The 19,824-nt window shown below is 41.4% G+C and overlaps 1 protein-coding gene across 3 annotated transcripts; it reads left to right on the top strand.

Annotated features, from left to right (window-relative positions):
• Window positions 1–116: 116 nt before the first annotated feature.
• Window positions 117–19,753, top strand: LOC129862508 (transcriptional repressor CTCF-like). Of its 3 annotated transcripts, none has more exons than XM_055934257.1 (11): window positions 117–205; window positions 1,756–2,259; window positions 2,412–2,766; window positions 2,869–3,039; window positions 3,136–3,390; window positions 3,487–3,636; window positions 9,808–9,968; window positions 16,658–16,840; window positions 16,963–17,125; window positions 17,236–17,469; window positions 17,931–19,753. In XM_055934257.1, the coding sequence occupies exons 2-11, from the start codon at window positions 1,765–1,767 to the stop codon at window positions 18,140–18,142; spliced, it is 2,379 nt and encodes a 792-aa protein (XP_055790232.1). In that variant the 5' UTR covers window positions 117–205; window positions 1,756–1,764; the 3' UTR covers window positions 18,143–19,753. The 3 variants fall into 3 exon arrangements, with proteins under 3 accessions (XP_055790232.1, XP_055790229.1, XP_055790231.1); XM_055934254.1 differs by lacking the exon at window positions 117–205 and adding an exon at window positions 1,344–1,547; XM_055934256.1 differs by lacking the exon at window positions 117–205 and adding an exon at window positions 1,344–1,547 and having other exon boundaries at window positions 17,236–17,454.
• Window positions 19,754–19,824: the final 71 nt, after the last annotated feature.

The raw sequence follows: 19,824 nt of genomic DNA on the forward strand, positions 1-19,824 counted from the left end.
CCCTCTCGCCACCGCCCCCCTTCAATGCACAGGCGCACTAACTTTCACAAGGCCGCCATTTTGTGCGGAGCCCACTCTGCAAAAGCGGGAGAGGATTAAAACCGCAAGAGAAGAAGGGCGTAATTCTCAGCCATCTCTGTCTTATTGAAGAACATACTTTGGGCTTTCTGTCGAATTCAGCGAGGAATTAAACGACGAAGAGCAGGTAAAGTAACAGTACTTTCCAGAAAAGGGGGCAGTTTTGCAGGAGCTTTAATCGGCCTCTAGGTGTCACGATGGGGCTCCCGGTTCAGGCGGTAGACGGGGGGTGTTTGTCTCCCTCTATCGTTATCGAACATTTAGCAAAAAAAACATTATAACCCAGAAGTTCAACGAAATGTCTCATTAACGAGTATTTTTAGAGCTATATTAGTTTGCACTTTGGCATGGATCGATCATTAAATACTTCAACGTGTTGGTTTAGTGTTTAGGCCAGGCGTCCATTTTATTTTTCTTCTTTGTGTCGTCTTTTACCCTGTGTCAAGATAGACACTCGCGGCTGCGTATGAAGTCAGCGCGCGCCAGATTGTAGTTCAATACACGGGATTTACTAAATGGCACAAACATAATCTAACTAGTTAGACCCCTATCTACACAACGTTGGTTTCCACGCCACTAACTAACGTTAGTTTTGTTAGTTAGTAAAGCTATCAATCGAAATTAGCTATAATTTACAAGATCGATTTACTGTCAATATTGCCCCACCTTGATAACGGCCTTCGCAAAAGCTAACGTTAGTAACCCCGTCCAATGATCAAACTAACGTTAAATAACTTTCTAATTAGCTAGTTAACGTTAACTGTTTTAATATGACCACATTAACTATAACTTCTAGCGTTAACTAACAAGCATTTTAAAACGGTAAGGTCCTAGATGCAAAGGCTTCACATTTTAGCAGACGCTATTTCTCTAGCAATATAAAAGTTAGCTGGCTTGTTGCGCAGACCAAATTCAAACAAGGAAGATACATAACATAAATGTCTCCGGTAGTCATTTTTACGAGCGTTTCCACTGGTACGACGTCTCCCTCCGGCCTCAAATTAATGCGACTAATCTAAAAAAAAAATGCTCTAAATGCCTCTCCTGCTAGCCCACTGCAGTTCGTCTTCCATCCAGTGTCCGCTGTCTGATTCAAAGCCTACATTGAGCTACAACGGCACTAACGTAAGCGAGCTAGAATGGATAAAAACAGGGTAGAGCTCCCTCTACAACCCGGCTGGTAGCGGTACAAAAACATGACTACCTATATGACTTCATGTCCACTATCAAAGCGCTGTCTATGTTCACTGTGAATGTTTTTGATAATACCAGGTCAGCCACATTTGCTAGACTGGCTTAACTAGCTACGAATGTGTCTGTGCATTGAATACATGCAGTAGGTTTATGTAGATGTTCAACTTGTTTGTCTTCCCCACAGGTTGAGTGTCAGGTAACAGTCAGGAGAGTTGAGTGAGAAATTGAGCAAGCCAAGCAGATCTAGAAAGATGAAGTATTCCTTTCTAGTGCAGGTAACAATTTAGAAAGCTGAGGAAGTTACATCATGTTTGAGGTCTTGCCTGAACTGAACACAGTACCGGTATGCCATTTTCAGTCTGTTAGGCCTTGCTAGATTGACCATGCGTCCTGGTACACTTTCAACATTTATTAATAAATGATTATGTGTTAAGATTGCATTTTTAGATTGTGCGTTGATTGGTTTTGGGGTGATTCTCTCAGGTGTTACCAATGGACGGAGGACCAACAGATGTTGTGGTTGAGGCCAAGGACTTCATCACCTATGAAGGGGAGGAGGTGGTGGCAGACCTGCTCCAGCAAGCAGCAGAGGGGGTGATGGACCAGCAGCCAGAGGGAGTTGCTGGTCTGGATACCCAGCAGCTGGTGGAGGGAGTCAATGTGGAGATGATGGTAATAGACTCCCTGGACCCGGCCCTGATGCAGATGAAGACTGAGGTGATGGATGCCCCTGTGGCTACAGCCCACGAGGCCACGGTCACCACGGTGGATGAGACCCAGATCATCACTCTGCAGGTTGTCAACATGGATGAGCAGCAGCTGGGAGGCCTCGGGGAGCTACAGCTGGTCCAGGTCCCTGTCTCTGCTGTCCCTGTCACCCAGGCCACTGTAGAGGCGCTACAGGGCACCTTCGTGGACACCACGGCCATGCCCAAAGATGGAAACCCTGTTATCTGCCACACCCTGCCCCTGCCAGAGGGATTCCAGGTAAGAGAGACTGCACGTCATGACTAAATATTACATAATTCAGAACTAATGGTAGCATATTTCCCTATGGGTGTACACCGACGTTTTGTACCACAGGTGCATATCTAAATGTACTAGTTGTAGAGAAATTAAAAACACTACTGCTTCTTCAGGTGGTGAAGGTTGGTGCGAATGGTGAGGTGGAGACAGTGGAGCAGGGTGAGCTCCAGCACCAGGAGGAGCAGCAGGTCCAGCCTGAGGAGGAGGAGGAGGAGCTGCACTGTGAGCCCCAGCCTGAAGAACCACAATGGGCCAAGGACCCTGACTACCAGCCCCCAGCCAAGAAGACCATCAAGAAGGCAAAAAAGAGCAATCTGCGCTACAACACAGAGGGGGATAAAGACAACATGGACGTGTCTGTGTACGATTTTGAGGAGGAGCAGCAGGAAGGGATGCTCTCTGAGGTCAACGCAGAGAAGGTGGTGGGCAACATGAAACCCCCCAAACCTACCAAAATTAAGAAGAAGGGTAAGATTACCCCTTCTTTCTGTGTCCTTTGTTTATGAGGAGTTTTGTAACTCAAGTTGTGGTGCTAAATGCCTCTGCAAGTGCTGACTTTGTATGCTCCAGGTGTGAAGAAAACATTCCAGTGTGAGCTGTGTAGCTACACCTGTCCCCGCCGCTCCAACCTCGACCGACACATGAAAAGCCACACAGATGAGAGGCCCCACAAGTGCCATCTGTGTGGAAGGGCCTTCAGGACCGTTACCCTGCTGAGGAACCACCTCAACACACACACAGGTATGGTGACATCATAGTCACATTGACAGACAATTCTATATTCCTGTCCATTTTACCATGTTAGATACCATTATAACACTCTATTTCTGTTTACAGGTACCAGACCACACAAGTGTCAAGATTGTGACATGGCCTTTGTGACCAGTGGAGAGCTGGTCCGACATCGTCGCTACAAGCACACTCATGAGAAACCCTTCAAGTGCTCCATGTGTGACTATGCCAGTGTAGAGGTGAGCAAGCTAAAGCGGCACATCCGTTCCCACACTGGGGAGCGTCCGTTCCAGTGCAGTCTGTGCAGCTACGCCAGCAGAGACACCTACAAGCTGAAGAGACACATGAGGACACACTCGGGTGAGGCACAGCCGCAGGGATACTGTGTAAACACAATTAGTGACTGGCCTGATTTGTTGAGCTTGTGCACTCATGTTTTCCTGTTTTGTTTTCCAGGAGAGAAGCCATACGAGTGCTATATTTGCCACGCCCGTTTCACCCAGAGTGGAACCATGAAGATGCACATCCTGCAGAAGCACACAGAGAACGTGGCCAAGTTCCACTGCCCCCACTGTGACACAGTCATCGCCCGAAAGAGTGACCTGGGTTAGATAGCTAGTCATTGACTTTTGGCCTGATTATCCCAATATGTTAATAGCATAATTTGGAAATCTCCACCGTAAACTTAATTGTGACTAGGGCTGTTGCGGTGACCGTACTGGCGGTCACGAGTCATGAAGGCAGTAAAATTCCACATGACTATTTAGTCACGGTAATTAGGCTTCTCCAAGCTCTGCTGCTGATGGTCATTAGTAGCCTCCCAAACTTGCTAACTGCCTGGTACTTGGCACTCTATTGTCCCTCTAATTACTCTGACATCAATGCAAATGTTTTTGAAAATCTAATCAAACACTTCAGGAGAGCCCATAAACTAATTTTGCGCAACATTTCTATAGGCTATGCAATTGCGCAAGAAAACAGGGATGGCCTCTACAAAAAACATAGATGACATGTATTTTTTTCATGCTGCACCTGTTTTGTTTCAGGTGCATGACAATGGTCCATTCTAAATCGAAAACAAATTTCACACCTATATTATTTAGTATATGTAAAGTTAAGATTAAATCAAGAATAGTCTGATGGGTGACCGTATTAGCCGATCACTTGTGAATTATATATTATCACTTGTGAGTGATGCCTGGCATAAGAAACAATGTTTTTTTGCAACTTTTTCGAATCATAGTTGCACACCTCATGTAGCCTAGCCCATAGGCCTATATGTTTATATAAGGTTTGTATCACAACTAAAATGGCCAAATTACTTATTAAAATTAAGCACAGTAATCCACTTTACAAGGTGTGTAGAGCCTAACTGGCATACATAAGCAGCCCGTGAGTTTCAAGTTTGGGGAAGATAATTTTCACCATAAAAATGCACCTTTATAATTAAAGTATTGCATGCACAATTGCATTTGCGGTCACGTTTCAGAATGGTGTTTTCCTGCTAATGGCACATTCGCGCCTACTGCCATGTGCGCATTGCTGCGCTTATAATGTGAAGAAGTAACCAAATAATTTACCTAATAATTTTAAGCTAAACATTCTGATCTGCTGCTTCAGCCACATTATGTAAAAAATGTTTTTTTTTATGCTAGTGGTTGTATTAATTTGGGATCTATTCCATTCCGCAACTGTCCCAGACAACTTTTGGAATATTTATTTGTTGCACAGAATAGAATAGGTAAACTTTTGTACTATGGGGGGTAGTAGATTTACATAGGCTAGTGCTTTAGCTGTTCGTTAAGTCTACTCATCTTTTGGCTGACAGTAAATATGGACAGTTCTTCCAATATTTTCAATATGCACCTCGGAATTGGATAAGGATATGTCTGTCTTCACTTTGTAGCCTGTGAGAAAGACCTGATCACATGATGGGGAATCGTGTGAATGAGAGGTGCTTAGCGCAGCATTCAGGGTGAAGGGCACAGCACACCGGGCCAAGGGCACAACGGCCACTGGCCGCAAAAGGCCTGGATTTTTTAGGGTGCATTATGGCCACAAAGGGGGTGCCGCCATAAAATTCGAGGCATTATCAAGTGCTTGTGAAATTATGAATGAGAGATTAATGGAGTATTTACAACCTGCTCAAAAATCAAAAGCAGAGCTCAACCTTTTCAAGCAACTTTTTTCTAATCATCATTAGTTGCATCATGCAGCCTTACACGGAACCCAAACTGGATGTGCGCGTGCTCCATCGTGCATACATGTATTTTGTCCCTCTACACCAAACGCGATCACGACACGCAGGTTAAAATATCAAAACAACCTGAACCAATTACATTCATTTGGTTGAAAAGCATTAAACATTTATGGCAATTTAGCTATCTGGCTTGCACTTGCTAGCTAATTTGTCCTGGGATATAAACATTGAGTTGTTATTTTACCTGAAATGCACAAGGTCCTCAACTCCGACAATTAATCCACCGATAAAACGGTCAAACGAATCATTTCTAGTCATCTCTCCTCCTTCCAGGCTTTTTCTTCTTTAAACTTATATGGTGATTGGCATCTAAACTTTCATAGTATTACCACGATGACTGACAACACAGTTCGTCTTTCAATCACCCACGTGGGTATAACCAATGAGGAGGTGGCACGTGGGTATTTGCTTTTATAAACCAATGAGGAGATGGGAGAGGCAGGACTTGCAGCGCAATCTGCGTCACAAATAGAACTGACTTCAATTTTAGTCCTTTGCAATGCAGACGCTCGCGAACAGTGGGTGCAATAATTGAATAATTTAGATTTCTAAATGTATTTTGCAACGCTTGCGCATGCGTCGCGAGCGGTGTAGTCAGGGTGAATATATAGCCCGACATTTGTAGAACAACAAGTTACATTAATAACTAAATTAAGCATATAGGAGTACCTATTTTTATGTTAACAGCTCAACACAGAATAGCCGCATGTGCGCACTCCCTTAAATCGTTGGGAGAAAATATCCTTTCTATTTTATTCAGCTTTGTTCAATTGTATTCTTCATACTATTAAATAGGGTTGCACATTTTGGGGAATATTCAGAGGTGGACTTTGTGGGAATATATGCAAATTAATATAAATACCATTTTAAATGTAGATGTTTTTTGCATTGGATATATTTACCATATCATATGGAGACAGAAACATAAACCTTTCACCTTATCATAAGTAGACATAATTGCACATGATTAAATCCTCCCAAAAAATAAAACAATTTAGTCATGAATTGAACTTTAATTAAATGAGTTGACTCTTCACATGGGATGATTTCACTGAACAACAAAAGAAAGGGAATATTGAATGATCCCCAATGATCCATCTCATCTCCCAAAAAATGTTTTCAATATACATCTGTAAAATGATAGTCTAAAAACTCAAGCTTTGGTTGTCTTCTTCTCAGGCTTCCATGTCTTCTCCATGGACCTCCTCAATGTCCACCTCTTGAACATCAGACTCTGAGACCTCATCTTCACTGTCACTTTCCAACCTTGTTGAGGATGGCTCGTTGTCAGGCTCAAAAAGCCTCAACTTTGCCAAGATGGCCACCAATTTTTCAACCCTAGTAGTTCATTATTTTTTTTACATTTTACCTTTATTTGACTAGGCAAGTCAGTTGAGAACAAATTCTTATTTTAAATGACGGCCTAGGAACATTGGGTTAACTGCCTTGTTCAGGCGCAGAACGACAGATTTTTACCTTGTCGGCTCGGGAATTCGATCTTGCAACCTTTCGGTTACAAGTCTTTCGGTTACAAGAACCTTGCCCTCATCCAGGCCAATGTGGCGAGACACAGTAGTGATGACACCATAGGCCTTGTTGATCTCTGCACCAGATAAGATGCTCTTGCCAGCATACTTTGGGGTCCAACATGTATGCTGCGACGTGTATGCTCTTCAGGCAGAAGTCTTCACACTTTTTAAAGTATTTCAGAACTGCAGTTTCCTCTGCTTGGAGCAACAGTGAAGAGGGCAGGGCAGTACGGATTTCTTCTCTTACATCTGCAAGCAGAGCCTGAACATCTGACAGGATGGCATTGTCTCCCTCAATCTGTGCAATGGCTACTGCTATAGGTTTCAGGCTGCTTACCACTCTCTCCCAAAATACATCATCCAGGAGGATCCTCTTGATGGGGCTGTCCATATCGGCAGACTGTGATATGGCCATTTCTTTGAGAGACTCCTTCCCCTCCAGGAGAATGTCAAACATGATGGCAACACCACCCCAACGGGTGTTGCTGGGCAGCTTCAATGTGGTGCTTTTATTCTTTTCACTTTGCTTGGTGAGGTAGATTGCTGCTATAACTTGATGACGCTTTACATAGCTAATCATTTCCTTGGCTCTCTTGTAGTGTATCCATCGTTTTCAGTGGCATGATGTCCTTGAGGAGCAGATTCAATGCATGAGCAGCACAGCCAATGGGTGTGATGTGAGGGTAGGACTCCTCCACTTTAGACCAAGCAGCCTTCATGTTTGCAGCATTGTCTGTCACTAGTGCAAATATCTTCTGTGGTCCAAGGTCATTGATGACTGCCTTCAGCTCATCTGCAATGTAGAGACTGGTGTGTCTGTTGTCCTTGTGTCTGTGCTCCTGTAGAATACTGTTTGAGGGGTGGAGATGATGTAGTTAATTATTCCTTGCCCACGAACATTTGACCACCCATCAGAGATGATTGCAATACAGTCTGCTTTCTCTATGATTTGCTTGACCTTCACTTGAACTCTGCATCCAGCAAATTAGTAGATAAAGCATGTCTGGTTGGAGGAGTGTATGCTGGCGAATAACATTCAGAAATCTCTTCCAATACACATTTCCTGTGAGCGTCAGAGGTGAACCAGTTGCGTACACAGCTCGAACAAGACAGTCATCAGCATTTCTCTGACTACGTTCCTCCATTGAGTCAAAAAAAACTTCTGATTCCAGGAGAACCATGAGCTGTTGCTATCGATAAGGTGTCTGATTCATCATTTTTACCTCTGACAAAAGTCCCTCTACTTCTATTTGAGGTTGCTTGTTGTGAGCGCTGAGGGAACTTTATGCACTTGACCAGATGATTCTGCATCTTTGTTGCATTCTTCAGATATGATTTGGCACAGTATTTGCAAATGGACACAGCTTTTCCTTCTACGTTAGCTGCAGTGAAATGTCTCCACGCATCAGATAGTGCCTGTGGCATTTTCCTATAAAGATTAGGGGGGAAAATTGTACAAAACCCCAAATATAATTCCATGTACAGATAAATAGTTAAGCAGTTAGATTAAACAACTCCTTTGTAAGATAAATGTTTTAAAATTAAACATGTATGGAAACAGGTGAATTAACACTCCTCAGTTAGCAGGCTCAAGCAAGCTAAAACCCACATGGTAGCAAAAACTAACTAGCAGAAATTGTTAACAAGTTAGAAATGATTTAAACAAAATTTGCATTAGGCTACTATTTACTAGTTAACAAAAAATCATGTATGTCATAAAAAATATATTCACCCCACCCAGTATTGTAATCAAAACTTACCAGAAATCATGTAGTCCTTGGCTCAGACAGTGTAGTAGTGTGGGCTCAATAGCATCTCATTAGTGTGCAAGATCTTGAGAATCAGCTGTACATGTGATGAAGAGTGCATTTGAACATACCTGTGATGGAAGAATGCACTATGCATGCAGAGGGTTGCAATTCCATTGAATTGTGGATAGTTTAGCCAAAATATGCCACAGGCCCTAAAATTGCCTTATGTGTATCCCACAAAAAAGGTTCACTGTTATAAGCTAACTATTTTGATGAATTTAAGCAAAATTCCCAAATTTTCTACCATTTCCTGGAAAATTCTGACCCATTGCAACCCTACAATTAAATAATGCCACCGAATTTTAAGCAGATCTCGTCTGCTAAATGAACTAGTGTAGCCCCCAGCCATTTGGTATAGCCAGATCAGTACCTAACATAAGGACAGAGTATTCTGTTCTTCTGAAATGGACTACATTTTCTTCATATCATGTTTCTTCAGACCTGTCTAAAATAAATAATGGATTTATTGTGAAGGTGTAGGCTATATTACATGGATTTATTGTGAAGGTGTAGGCTATATTTCATGGATTTATTGTGACGGTGTAGGCTATATTTCATGGATTTATTGTGACAGTGTAGGCTATATTTCATGGATTTATTGTGACGGTATAGGCTATATTTAATGGATTTATTGTGACAGTGTAGGCTATATTTCATGGATTTATTGTGACGGTATAGGCTATATTTAATGGATTTATTGTGACGGTGTAGGCAATATTTCATGGATTTATTGTGATGGTGTAGGCTATATTTCATGGATTTATTGTGATGGTGTAGGCTATATTACATGGATTTATTGTGATGTGTAGGCTATACTACATGGATTTATTGTGGTGGTGTAGGCTATATTACATGGATTTATCGTGGTGGTGTAGGCTATATTACATGGATTTATTGTGGTGGTGTACGCTATATTACATGGATTTATTGGACTTTTTAAAATGTATATGTTCCAATTGTCTGCATCATTGGCTTGTAGGCTGTGTGTGGAAGCCAGGAGATGCTAAATGTGTTTGTTAATTAACGGTAAATTACAGGGAGACCGACAGTTATTTGCTTGACATTCACCGGCTGATAATTTCATGATTGCCACAGCCCTAATTGTGACTGAACTTGTTTATATTGATGACATCTCTCTCAAGAAGCTTTTTTTTTGCCCCCCCCCCCCCCTCTCCAGGCGTCCACCTGCGAAAACAGCACTCGTTCATTGAGCAGGGCAGGAAATGTCGTTACTGCGATGCTGTGTTCCACGAGCGCTACGCACTCATCCAGCACCAGAAGTCCCACAAGAACGAGAAACGCTTCAAGTGTGACCAGTGTGATTACTGCTGCAGACAGGTGAGGTCCTGCTGTCTCTAACCTGGGATGATAGAGAATCTAGACTGGAGTAAATGTTAGGGGTATGAACCGGTTCAGGGAACAGAACCCGAAAACTGGAATGGAAGTGATCAATACTTTTCCTGAATATAACCATTATTTTAAACGCATTAGAACCGGTTAATAACCTTTTGCTTTGCCGACATGTTTTTCCAGTCCCACAAAAAAATGCTACAAAGCACCTATGCAAAACCCTCCTTTCAATCAGAAACTTCTTCCAGTGTCTGCCTGCCGTCTGAAAATATTTGCCTGTGTGTGCGCATGTAAGCTTGTTAGCTAGCTTCTCTGGTCCAACGTTAAGCCAACTCTGAAGTTCAGACATTAAAAGTTCCTCCATTTAAGCCGCCCCTCCGTAGGTATAATTCTGTGGGCCTAATTCAGATAATGCATGTCATCACCAGATGCCCAGCGCTTTAAGCCAAGCTGCCTCCACCCTTTACCCCACCCGTAAAATTTGTTGCAAACCTCACGCCTTGTCTTTCCATCACGCATGTAAACAACTCACTGAACTATAGCTTGCCTGCTCCATAGCAAGCTGCTCTATCCGCACTGCAGGATTGGTGAAGAAATATAATTTCGAGCTAAAAGTACAAATATATGAATTTTATAAAGGAACAGAAAGAAATGATAAAAAACTGTACTTTTTTGTTCGAACCAGTTTTACTGGTCAGAACAGTGAAACAAAAAAATAATGGTTCTGTTTAGAACGACACGATTGGAAAATAATTTTGGATCCAATCCCTGGTTTAAACTTTTTTTTATTTTTATGAAATGTAATTGTTAATATTAAGAAAACAACTAAATTAAAATTACAGTGCCGTTATCACAAAACTACCACTAACAGGTCCTGATCATCATAAAGAGGAAAAAATTAACAAAAAGGCTGCCTAACCCGTTTTGTTTCAGCATTGTAATGCATGTAGGGCCTCCCGAGTGGCGCAGCAGTCTAAGGCACTGCATTGCAGTGTTGAGGCGTCAGTCCTTTAAAAAAAAAAAAAGGTTTATTTTATTTTTATTAACCCCTCCCACACACCCCTTTTCGGAGGACAAATATCTTAGTTTTTTACAGCTTTTTTGCTACATATACGTTTTACATACATGGTACTTTTATAAAGCAGTCCCATAACAGTAATACATTACCAAACGTAAGCTCTTTAATCAACACTCAGCCCGTCCCTTCTTTCACTATAGACCACCCGTGTTTGGTTTCCATGTGCCATATACAGTGGGGCAAAAAAGTATTTAGTCAGCCACCAATTGTGCAAGTTCTCCCACTTAAAAAGATGAGAGAGGCCTGTAATTTTCATCATAGGTACACTTCAACTATGACCGACAAAATGAGGAGAAAAAATCCAGAAAATCACATTGTAGGATTTTTAATGAATTTATTTGCAAATTATGGTGTAAAATAAGTATTTGGTCAATAACAAAAGTTTATCTCAATACTTTGTTATATACCCTTTGTTGGCAATGACAGAGGTCAAACGTTTTCTGTAAGTCTTCACAAGGTTTTCACACACTGTTGCTGGTATTTTGGCCCATTCCTCCATGCAGATCTCCTTTGGGGAAAAATGATGTTTTGGGGCTGTGACTGGGCAACACGGACTTTCAACTCCCTCCAAAGATTTTCTATGGGGTTGAGATCTGGAGACTGGCTAGGCCACTCCAGGACCTTGAAATGCTTCTTACGAAGCCACTCCTTCGTTGCCCGGGCGGTGTGTTTGGGATCATTGTCATGCTGAAAGACCCAGCCACGTTTCATCTTCAATGCCCTTGCTGATTGAAGGAGGTTTTCCCTCAAAATCTCACGATACATGGACCCATTCATTCTTTCCTTTACACGGATCAGTCGTCCTGGTCCCTTTGCAGAAAAACATTCCCAAAGCATGATGTTTCCACCCACATGCTTCACAGTAGGTATGGTGTTCTTTGGATGCAACTCAGCATTCTTTGTCCTCCAAACACGACGAGTTGAGTTTTTACCAAAAAGTTCTATTTTGGTTTCATCTGACCATATGACATTCTCCCAACCTTCTTCTGGATTATCCAAATGCTCTCTAGCAAACTTCAGACGGTCCTGGACATGTACTGGCTTAAGCAGGGGGACACGTCTGGCACTGCAGGATTTGAGTCCCTGGCGGCGTAGTCTGTTACTGATGGTAGGCTTTGTTACTTTGGTCCCAGCTCTCTGCAGGTCATTCACAAGGTCCACCCGTGTGGTTCTGGGATTTTTGCTCACCGTTCTTGTGATCATTTTGACCCCACGGGGTGAGATCTTGCGTGGAGCCCCAGATCGAGGGAGATTATCAGTGGTCTTGTATGTCTTCCATTTCCTAATAATTGCTCCCACAGTTGATTTCTTCAAACCAAGCTGCTTACCTATTGTAGATTGTCTTCCCAGCCTGGTGCAGGTCTACAATTTTGTTTCTGGTGTCCTTTGACAGCTCTTTGGTCTTGGCCATAGTGGAGTTTGGAGTTTGAGGTTGTGGACAGGTGTCTTTTATACTGATAACAAGTTCAAACAGGTGCCATTAATACAGGTAATGAGTGGAGGACAGAGGAGCCTCTTAAAGAAGAAGTTACAGGTCTGTGAGAGCCAGAAATCTTGCTTGTTTGTAGGTGACCAAATACTTATTTTCCACCATAATTTGCAAATAAATTCATATATGGTATATGGTATGACCTTCATAAAACAATTCCAAGGACCATTTAGCTATTTGATTTAGAATTTTAACTTCTTGACGCACAGATCCCTTTAGCGGAATAATTTTCATCAACAACCGCTAAATTGCAGAGCGCCAAATTAAAAAAAAATAATAATAATTAAAAAAAATAGCAAAAAATATTTATATTCATGAAATCACAAGTGCAATAGAGCAAAACACAGCTTAGCTTGTTGTTAATCCACCTGTCGTGTCAGATTTTGAAAATATGCTTTACAGCGAAAGCAATCCAAGCGTTTGTGTGAGTTTGTCGATCACTAGGCAAAACATTAAGAACACCTAGAAGCAGTGTAGATTGGTCACGAAAGCCAGAAAAGCAATAAAATGAATCGCTTACCTTTGATGATCTTCAGATGGTTGCACTCACGAGACTCCCAGTTACACAATAAATGTTCCTTTTTGTTTGATAAAGATTATTAGACCTTAGACAGGTCATCAAGGCTTGACGAAAATTCCAAAGAGTATCCGTAAAGATGTCAAAAGTTTTAAATAATCAATCCTCAGGTTGTTTTTAACATCAATAAACGATAATATTTCAACTGGACTGTAAACTATTCATTACTGGAGAGAAAGAAAATGTCGAGCAACCAGTGTTGAGCGCATCAACTAATGGAGGGACATCCGTGTATCCACTGATGCGTTTTGATAAATCTCGCTCATTTTTGAAAATAAAAGCTTGAAACTATGTCTAAAGACTGTTCACACCCTGAGGAAGCCACAGGAAAAGGAATCTGGTTGATATCCCTTTAAATGCAGGCAATGGAACAGGGATTTTTCTAAATAAGAGTCACTTCCGGGTTGAATTTCCTCAGGTTTTCGAATCTGTTATTCTCACAGACAATATTTTGACCGTTTTGGAAACTTTAGAGTGTTTTCTATTCTACTCTGTCAATTATATGCATATTCTAGCATCTGGACCTGAGAAATAGGCAGCTTACAATGGGAATGTTATTTTTCCAAACATAATTGTGTACTCATTTGATAACAATAATAATTTTCCTCATTGCACTGTTGTAGCCTAGGTAGAACAATGTTATTGTCTAATAACATAGGCCTAATCAATAGCGGAGCTTTGCGTGCCTGACTGCTGCCGAGCGCAGCCTGGAGGAATGCACATACAGTTGAAATCGGAAGTTTACATACACTTAGGTTGGAGTCATTAAAACTTGTTTTAAAATGTCCTCTAGTCTGATGAAACAAAAATAGAACTGTTAGGAGGAAATAGGGGGAGGCTTCCAAGCCGAAGAACACCATCCCAACCGTGAAGCACGGGGGTGGCAGCATCATGTTGTCGGGATGCTTTGCTTCAGGAGGGACTGGTGCACTTCAAAAAATATATGGCATCATGAGGAAGGAAATTATGTGGATATATTGAAGCAACATCTCAAGACATCAGTCAGGAAGTGAAAGCTTGTTCTCAAATCGGTCTTCCAAATGGACAGGGGCAAAATGGCTTAAGGACAACAAAGTCAAGGTATTGGAGTGGCCTTCACAAAGCCCTGACCTCAATCCTATAAAAGATTTGTGGGCAGAACTGAAAAAGCGTGTGTGAGCAAGGAGGCCTACTAACCTGACTGTTACACCAGCTTTGTCAGGAGGAAAATTCACCCAACTTATTGTGGGAAGCTTGTGGAAGGCTACCCGACACATTCACCCAAGTTAAACAATTTAAAGGCAATGCTACCAAATACTAATTGAGTGTATGTAAACTTCTGACCTACTGGGAATGTGATGAAAGAAATGAAAGCTGAAATAAATCATTCTCTCTACTATTATTCTGACATTTCACATTCTTAAAATAAAGTGGTGATCCTAACTGACCTAAGACAGGGAATTTTTTCTAGGATTAAATGTCAGGAATTATGAAAAACTGAGTTTAAATATATTTGGCTAAGGTGCATCTGAACTTACTGTATCTATCATTTCGTACTTTTTCCCCCTTGCACTTTGAGAGGTAAATATTTGTAGCCCTAATATTTATCTAATGAGTTGCCTAATCGTCTACACAATTCTACCCTCTATTCCTGCGCGTTATAGGCTACAGACTCAAGACTCTCCGCTATTCCTCTTCGTGAAATCCCAGGATAAACTATAGGCTACAGAATCTGTAGGAGATTATTTATTTATATATATATATATCCTAGGCCTAATAGACATTTCTTGGAGAGAAGCAGGCTTGCTCTTGTTAATTGCTGAATGTAAAATGAAATGTCGGGGAAAGATGCACAGAGTATCTATCACTGGCTAGTTATAACATTGTTTCACTGATGTATTTAAATGGTTGCACAGGACAGACCTTGATGAGCACAGTGAAAAAGAAGATCCAAATGAATTGACATCCATTAGAACAATGGAAATCACTTGCAAACCACTTGAGCAATGAGGCAAGCAATGACATGACGTAAAAGATGCGCAGGGTAATACGCGTTTGAAAATCTACATTTAAAATTTGTTTATATTTTTATTAGGCTACATGTAGCCTACATTTGAAGTATTGTTTTCAGTTGTCACACTAACCAGGTTTTCATCCAACCTTTTTATGAGAGTGAAGTACATTTAGCAGATAAAAATTGTCATGACAGGGCTGATTGAAAAAGAAAATAGGTAAACTTCCCAAATGTCGACAAAACAAAAGACGCTAGAGAAGGTAGGATCTTATTGTGTTGGAAAAATTCATTATGTGAGAAGTGGACGGTGGAAATGCTTTTATGCGCAAATATTGATATAACAACCATCATATCGAAGTAAACATGGAGTCACGCGATGACGTGTTGTCCTCCCATTACAACTGGTCTGGAAAACATGCAGTTTATTAGGCTACAAATGAAATGTAAAGTTATGGTGAAGGTTCAAGGTGAGGAGCTTGATGCTCCTTTTCAATAAATATCCACGGTCTTATTTTGGTGACATGATCATCGATGCTTGGCTGCCATTTGACAAATACAAATAATCTCGCTCTTTTGTCCATAATAATCTCATGTAGGCTATAGGTGCGCTCTAGCCAACAGCATGCGGATACAGTACTGTATCTGTACACTGTTTGCTAGAACGCAAGTGAAAATACCAGAGTGGGCACAATCACTATATAACGGATTTCTTTTTTGTGAGAACCATCAGAGTTGAAAATGCAATGGAAACTCATTTAACTTGTATTTTTTATGGATGGGAATGGAAATGTAACCGCGTAAGATATTTTTATGTGCACTACGTCATCATGCACAGCCTTTTATCTGCAACAATTAATCTGCAAACTCATCTCTTCTGGGAAAATGCGCATATTGTTTTTATGCAGATTTGAGAATATTCGCATGAAAATCTGTTGCCAGTTGGATGGAAACCTAGTTTATGACAATGAACACGCACTGGATGGTCTGTTTTACCTCCTTAATAATAGGCGTGCAGTAGGATATACAGCGTGCAGTAGGATGCTTTGATCAGTTGATTGACCGTTGTAGGCTACTGTAGAACAAACCTTCCTCTAGTGTGGATGCTCACTAACAGTTTTTAAAGTCATATGTAATTTATAGTTATCATCCTTTAGTGGTAAATGCTGCCCTCTAGTGGATAATATGAATATGGTATGAATAAAGTAGTGGTTCTCAACCAGGAATTGATTTGATAGAAATCACGACTGCAACATTGATAGCCTAGTAAAAAGGGATTCAATATTCCCTGCTATTTTGTTTTAATGATCATTTTGGAGGGGGAAGGTAAAAAAAAAAAAACGTTCTGGAAGGGCCAGGTAAAAATATATTTTCTTCATGTGGATGACCATCCATTTTAATTTCATTGCAATTACCTCCAGGTGTCCCTCAATATAAAAAATGTTCACTCATTATGGATACTGGACAGTCAGCATAGTTTTGAGATGGAGTTGGTCAAAGTTTTCTGTCCTTATGTTTTTCTTGCTGTCCTTGCATTGACTAGGAGCGCCACATGCTGATGCACAGGCGCACCCACACAGGAGAGAAGCCTTACGCCTGTAGCCAGTGTGAGAAGACCTTCCGTCAGAAGCAGCTCCTGGACATGCACTTCCGGCGCTACCATGACCCCAACTTTGTGCCCACCGCCTTTGTGTGCACCAAGTGTGGCAAGGCCTTCACCCGCAGGGTGTGGACACTCACTCATACACACATTTATTGAGTGGAAGAATACATCAATTATTTTGGGCATAGCCCTTCATTTTATCCTTCTGTTAAACTTTTATATTTTATTTTTAAATCTCTCCTCAGAACACCATGGCCAGACATGCAGAGAACTGTAACGGGGATCCTAGTGAAGGAGAGAACGGATCCCCACCCAAGAGAGGACGAGGTGGGAGGAAGAGGAAGATGCGCTCAAGGAAGGACGACGATGATGATGATGATGATGATGATGATGACGATGACGACAGTGGTGAGAGGCCCTTTCTTATACTGAAACATAGCTAATTGTAGTGTCCTATAAACTATTGCTCTTTGGATGTAATGAGATCAGTGTTAGACTCTTAAACTTCCCACCTCCAGAGGACAATGCTGATCCTGAGCTGGATGACATTGATGAAGAGGATGAGGCTGAAGCAGCACTGTTGGAGGAAGAGGAGGAGATGGAGTTGGAGCAGGCTCCACCCACCAAACCTATTCCTGCTCCTGTAGAGCCACCTGTCAAGAGGAAACGCGGCAGACCTCCCAAGAACATCCCCAAACCCTCCCCACCCGCCAAAGCCAGCAAGGCTGCCCCCAAAGGCAAGGCTGCTGCAGGTGAGTTAAGTCTCCCTGATCCAATATCATGCAATGTTTAAATCAGGGATGGCAACTTTGATGGGGGTAGGGGCCACATAAAATCTGAACTCTGCGATTCTCAAGTTTCCCATGTGTATCAAGAATAGGCCACCCCCCAAAGGACATCCAGTCAACATGACACAACTGTGGGAAAGCATTGGAGTCCACATGGTCCAGTATCTCTTTGGAACGCTTTCAACACTTTGTAGAGTCCATGCCCTTGATGAATTGAGGTTGTTCTGAGGGCAAAAGTGGGTGCAACATAATATAATGACGGTGTTCCTAGTATTTTTTTACATTTTGGTTAAATTGATCTGCGGGCCTACAAAAAGGGGGCGGGCTGCCAGTTGCCCATCCCTGGTCTAAATCTGTGCCCAGTTTATGCTTTACTGACCATTTTAATGTCGAGTTATAATACCTGGTGTTATCTGTCTCCTCAGCTGCAGTCATCATTCAGGTGGAGGATGAGAATACCGGCGCTATAGAGAACATCATAGTGAAGAAGGAGCCAGAGGTTGAACAGGCTGCCCCAGAGGTGGTGGTGGAGCAGCCAGAGGAGGCAGGGGTGGAGACGGTGGAGCTGCCTGTAGCAGACGCTGCCCCCAACGGAGACCTCACCCCTGAGATGATCCTCAGCATGATGGACCGGTGATCTAGCCCACACAGACTGCTCAAAGACATCCCCTTGTCTCAACCTTTCCCTTCAACAAGTCTACCCTCTTCATACAATCTGCCATCTTACAAACCACTCCGCTTTACACTTTTGGTGTTTGTCTTAAACAAATCGGTGTGTTTTCTTATCACTCTCAAACCCACTTCCTTCCATGCATTCACTGTAACAGTTTAAATTCCAGCTGCTTGGTCTGTAGAAATGTAGATATTTTTTTCTGGGAGGAATGTTGGAGAAATTTGTAATAATGGATCCCTTCATGGAGGGATGGTCGCTGAGGTTTGACACATGGTGGACATTGGGACTTTCTGTAGTGGTCAGTTTTTTTTCTTTTTTTTTTTTGTTTTTTTTTTCCTGTTTTTCCCTCCAACTAATAAACTATTTTCTTAACCTGTTTGTGAGCTTGACATGGCAACAGTGAGTGCCAATAATTTCAGCCTTGTTATCTAGGACCTCTGCTGTAGACTAAAACTATTACTTTAGCTGTCAAAGGAAGTCCTTCCATTTTTTAACACTTTATTCACTGCATATTACATTTTACTTACTGTTATACTTGTCACAGATTATGGAGTTTGTAGAGGCTTACATTAACTACTATAATCAGACAAGTGACATGCATCCACCCACAAAGTTTTTAAGACTGCAGTTATGTTGTACAAATGGTAATCTTGGCTGGTTTTGCTTGTAAATACTTTTTTAGTTTTATTACAAACATATTTTAATCTTTTTCTAGTGATCTAAAGAACTTTAATGCTGGGGGAAATGAACTCTTAACCATAGCTGTTTGGAACACAGGCTGTATGTGAATTTCTAATCTCTAAAGTGGGAGGCTTTGCCCACTCTAAATCATGTTGGAGATATGACCTTTCCGGTTTTGAGCTTTTTAGCCTGAATATCTAGTGCTTTTTTTTGGGAGGTACAGAAGATAGCAGCTTTACTCACTCTTAACCTACCTAGCATCTCGACCGCATGGACTACTGTTAGAGGTTTTGAAAGATGACCATGTACGTCTTGTTTTACTTTTCAAGATAAGGTAGAGAGATTGTGATGTAAATTTCCATGTTCTGGAAAGCTTTAATCAAGTTCTGTGTGAAAATGTAAAGGAGGGAGGTGTCCAATTGAACTAGCTTCAGGTCTTAACTGTAAATGAAAGATGATTATTAAGGCTTTGGTAATCTTGTTAAGTAGAATGTTTCTCCCAGTTCACTGTTCATTTCTCAAACCATTTTGACCTAACAGTGCAGTTTTGTTGTGGGATGTATACAGACGCGGTCAGAGGGCCTTGTGGAATTCTGATTAGGAGGTGCTTAAAGGGGAGGAGAGAACTATAAGGGAAAGGTATTTTGTATAAAGGTTGTTAGTCGTATCAGAGAACAATGTCCTTTCTTTCATAGAACATTTGAACCTGATACAACATGAAGCTTCCTTCTATATGAAATTGCTTTTGTCAAGCTGTTAAAAATTCTAGGTTGATGCATTTTTGTACCTGGCTGTACTGTGTACATTTGACAATGATCTGAAAACCAACATGACTACTGTTTGTTGGTATGCGGAATGTATTACTGTACAGCTAATAAAAAGATATTGGCCTACTCCTGTTTTTTCCTTTGTATTTTTTGTTGAAGTTCTTTTGACATTACTATGTTATTGCAGCAGATCATGTA

Source organism: Salvelinus fontinalis, chromosome 9 (genome assembly GCF_029448725.1).
Source record: "Salvelinus fontinalis isolate EN_2023a chromosome 9, ASM2944872v1, whole genome shotgun sequence".
Lineage (NCBI taxonomy): Eukaryota > Metazoa > Chordata > Actinopteri > Salmoniformes > Salmonidae > Salvelinus > Salvelinus fontinalis.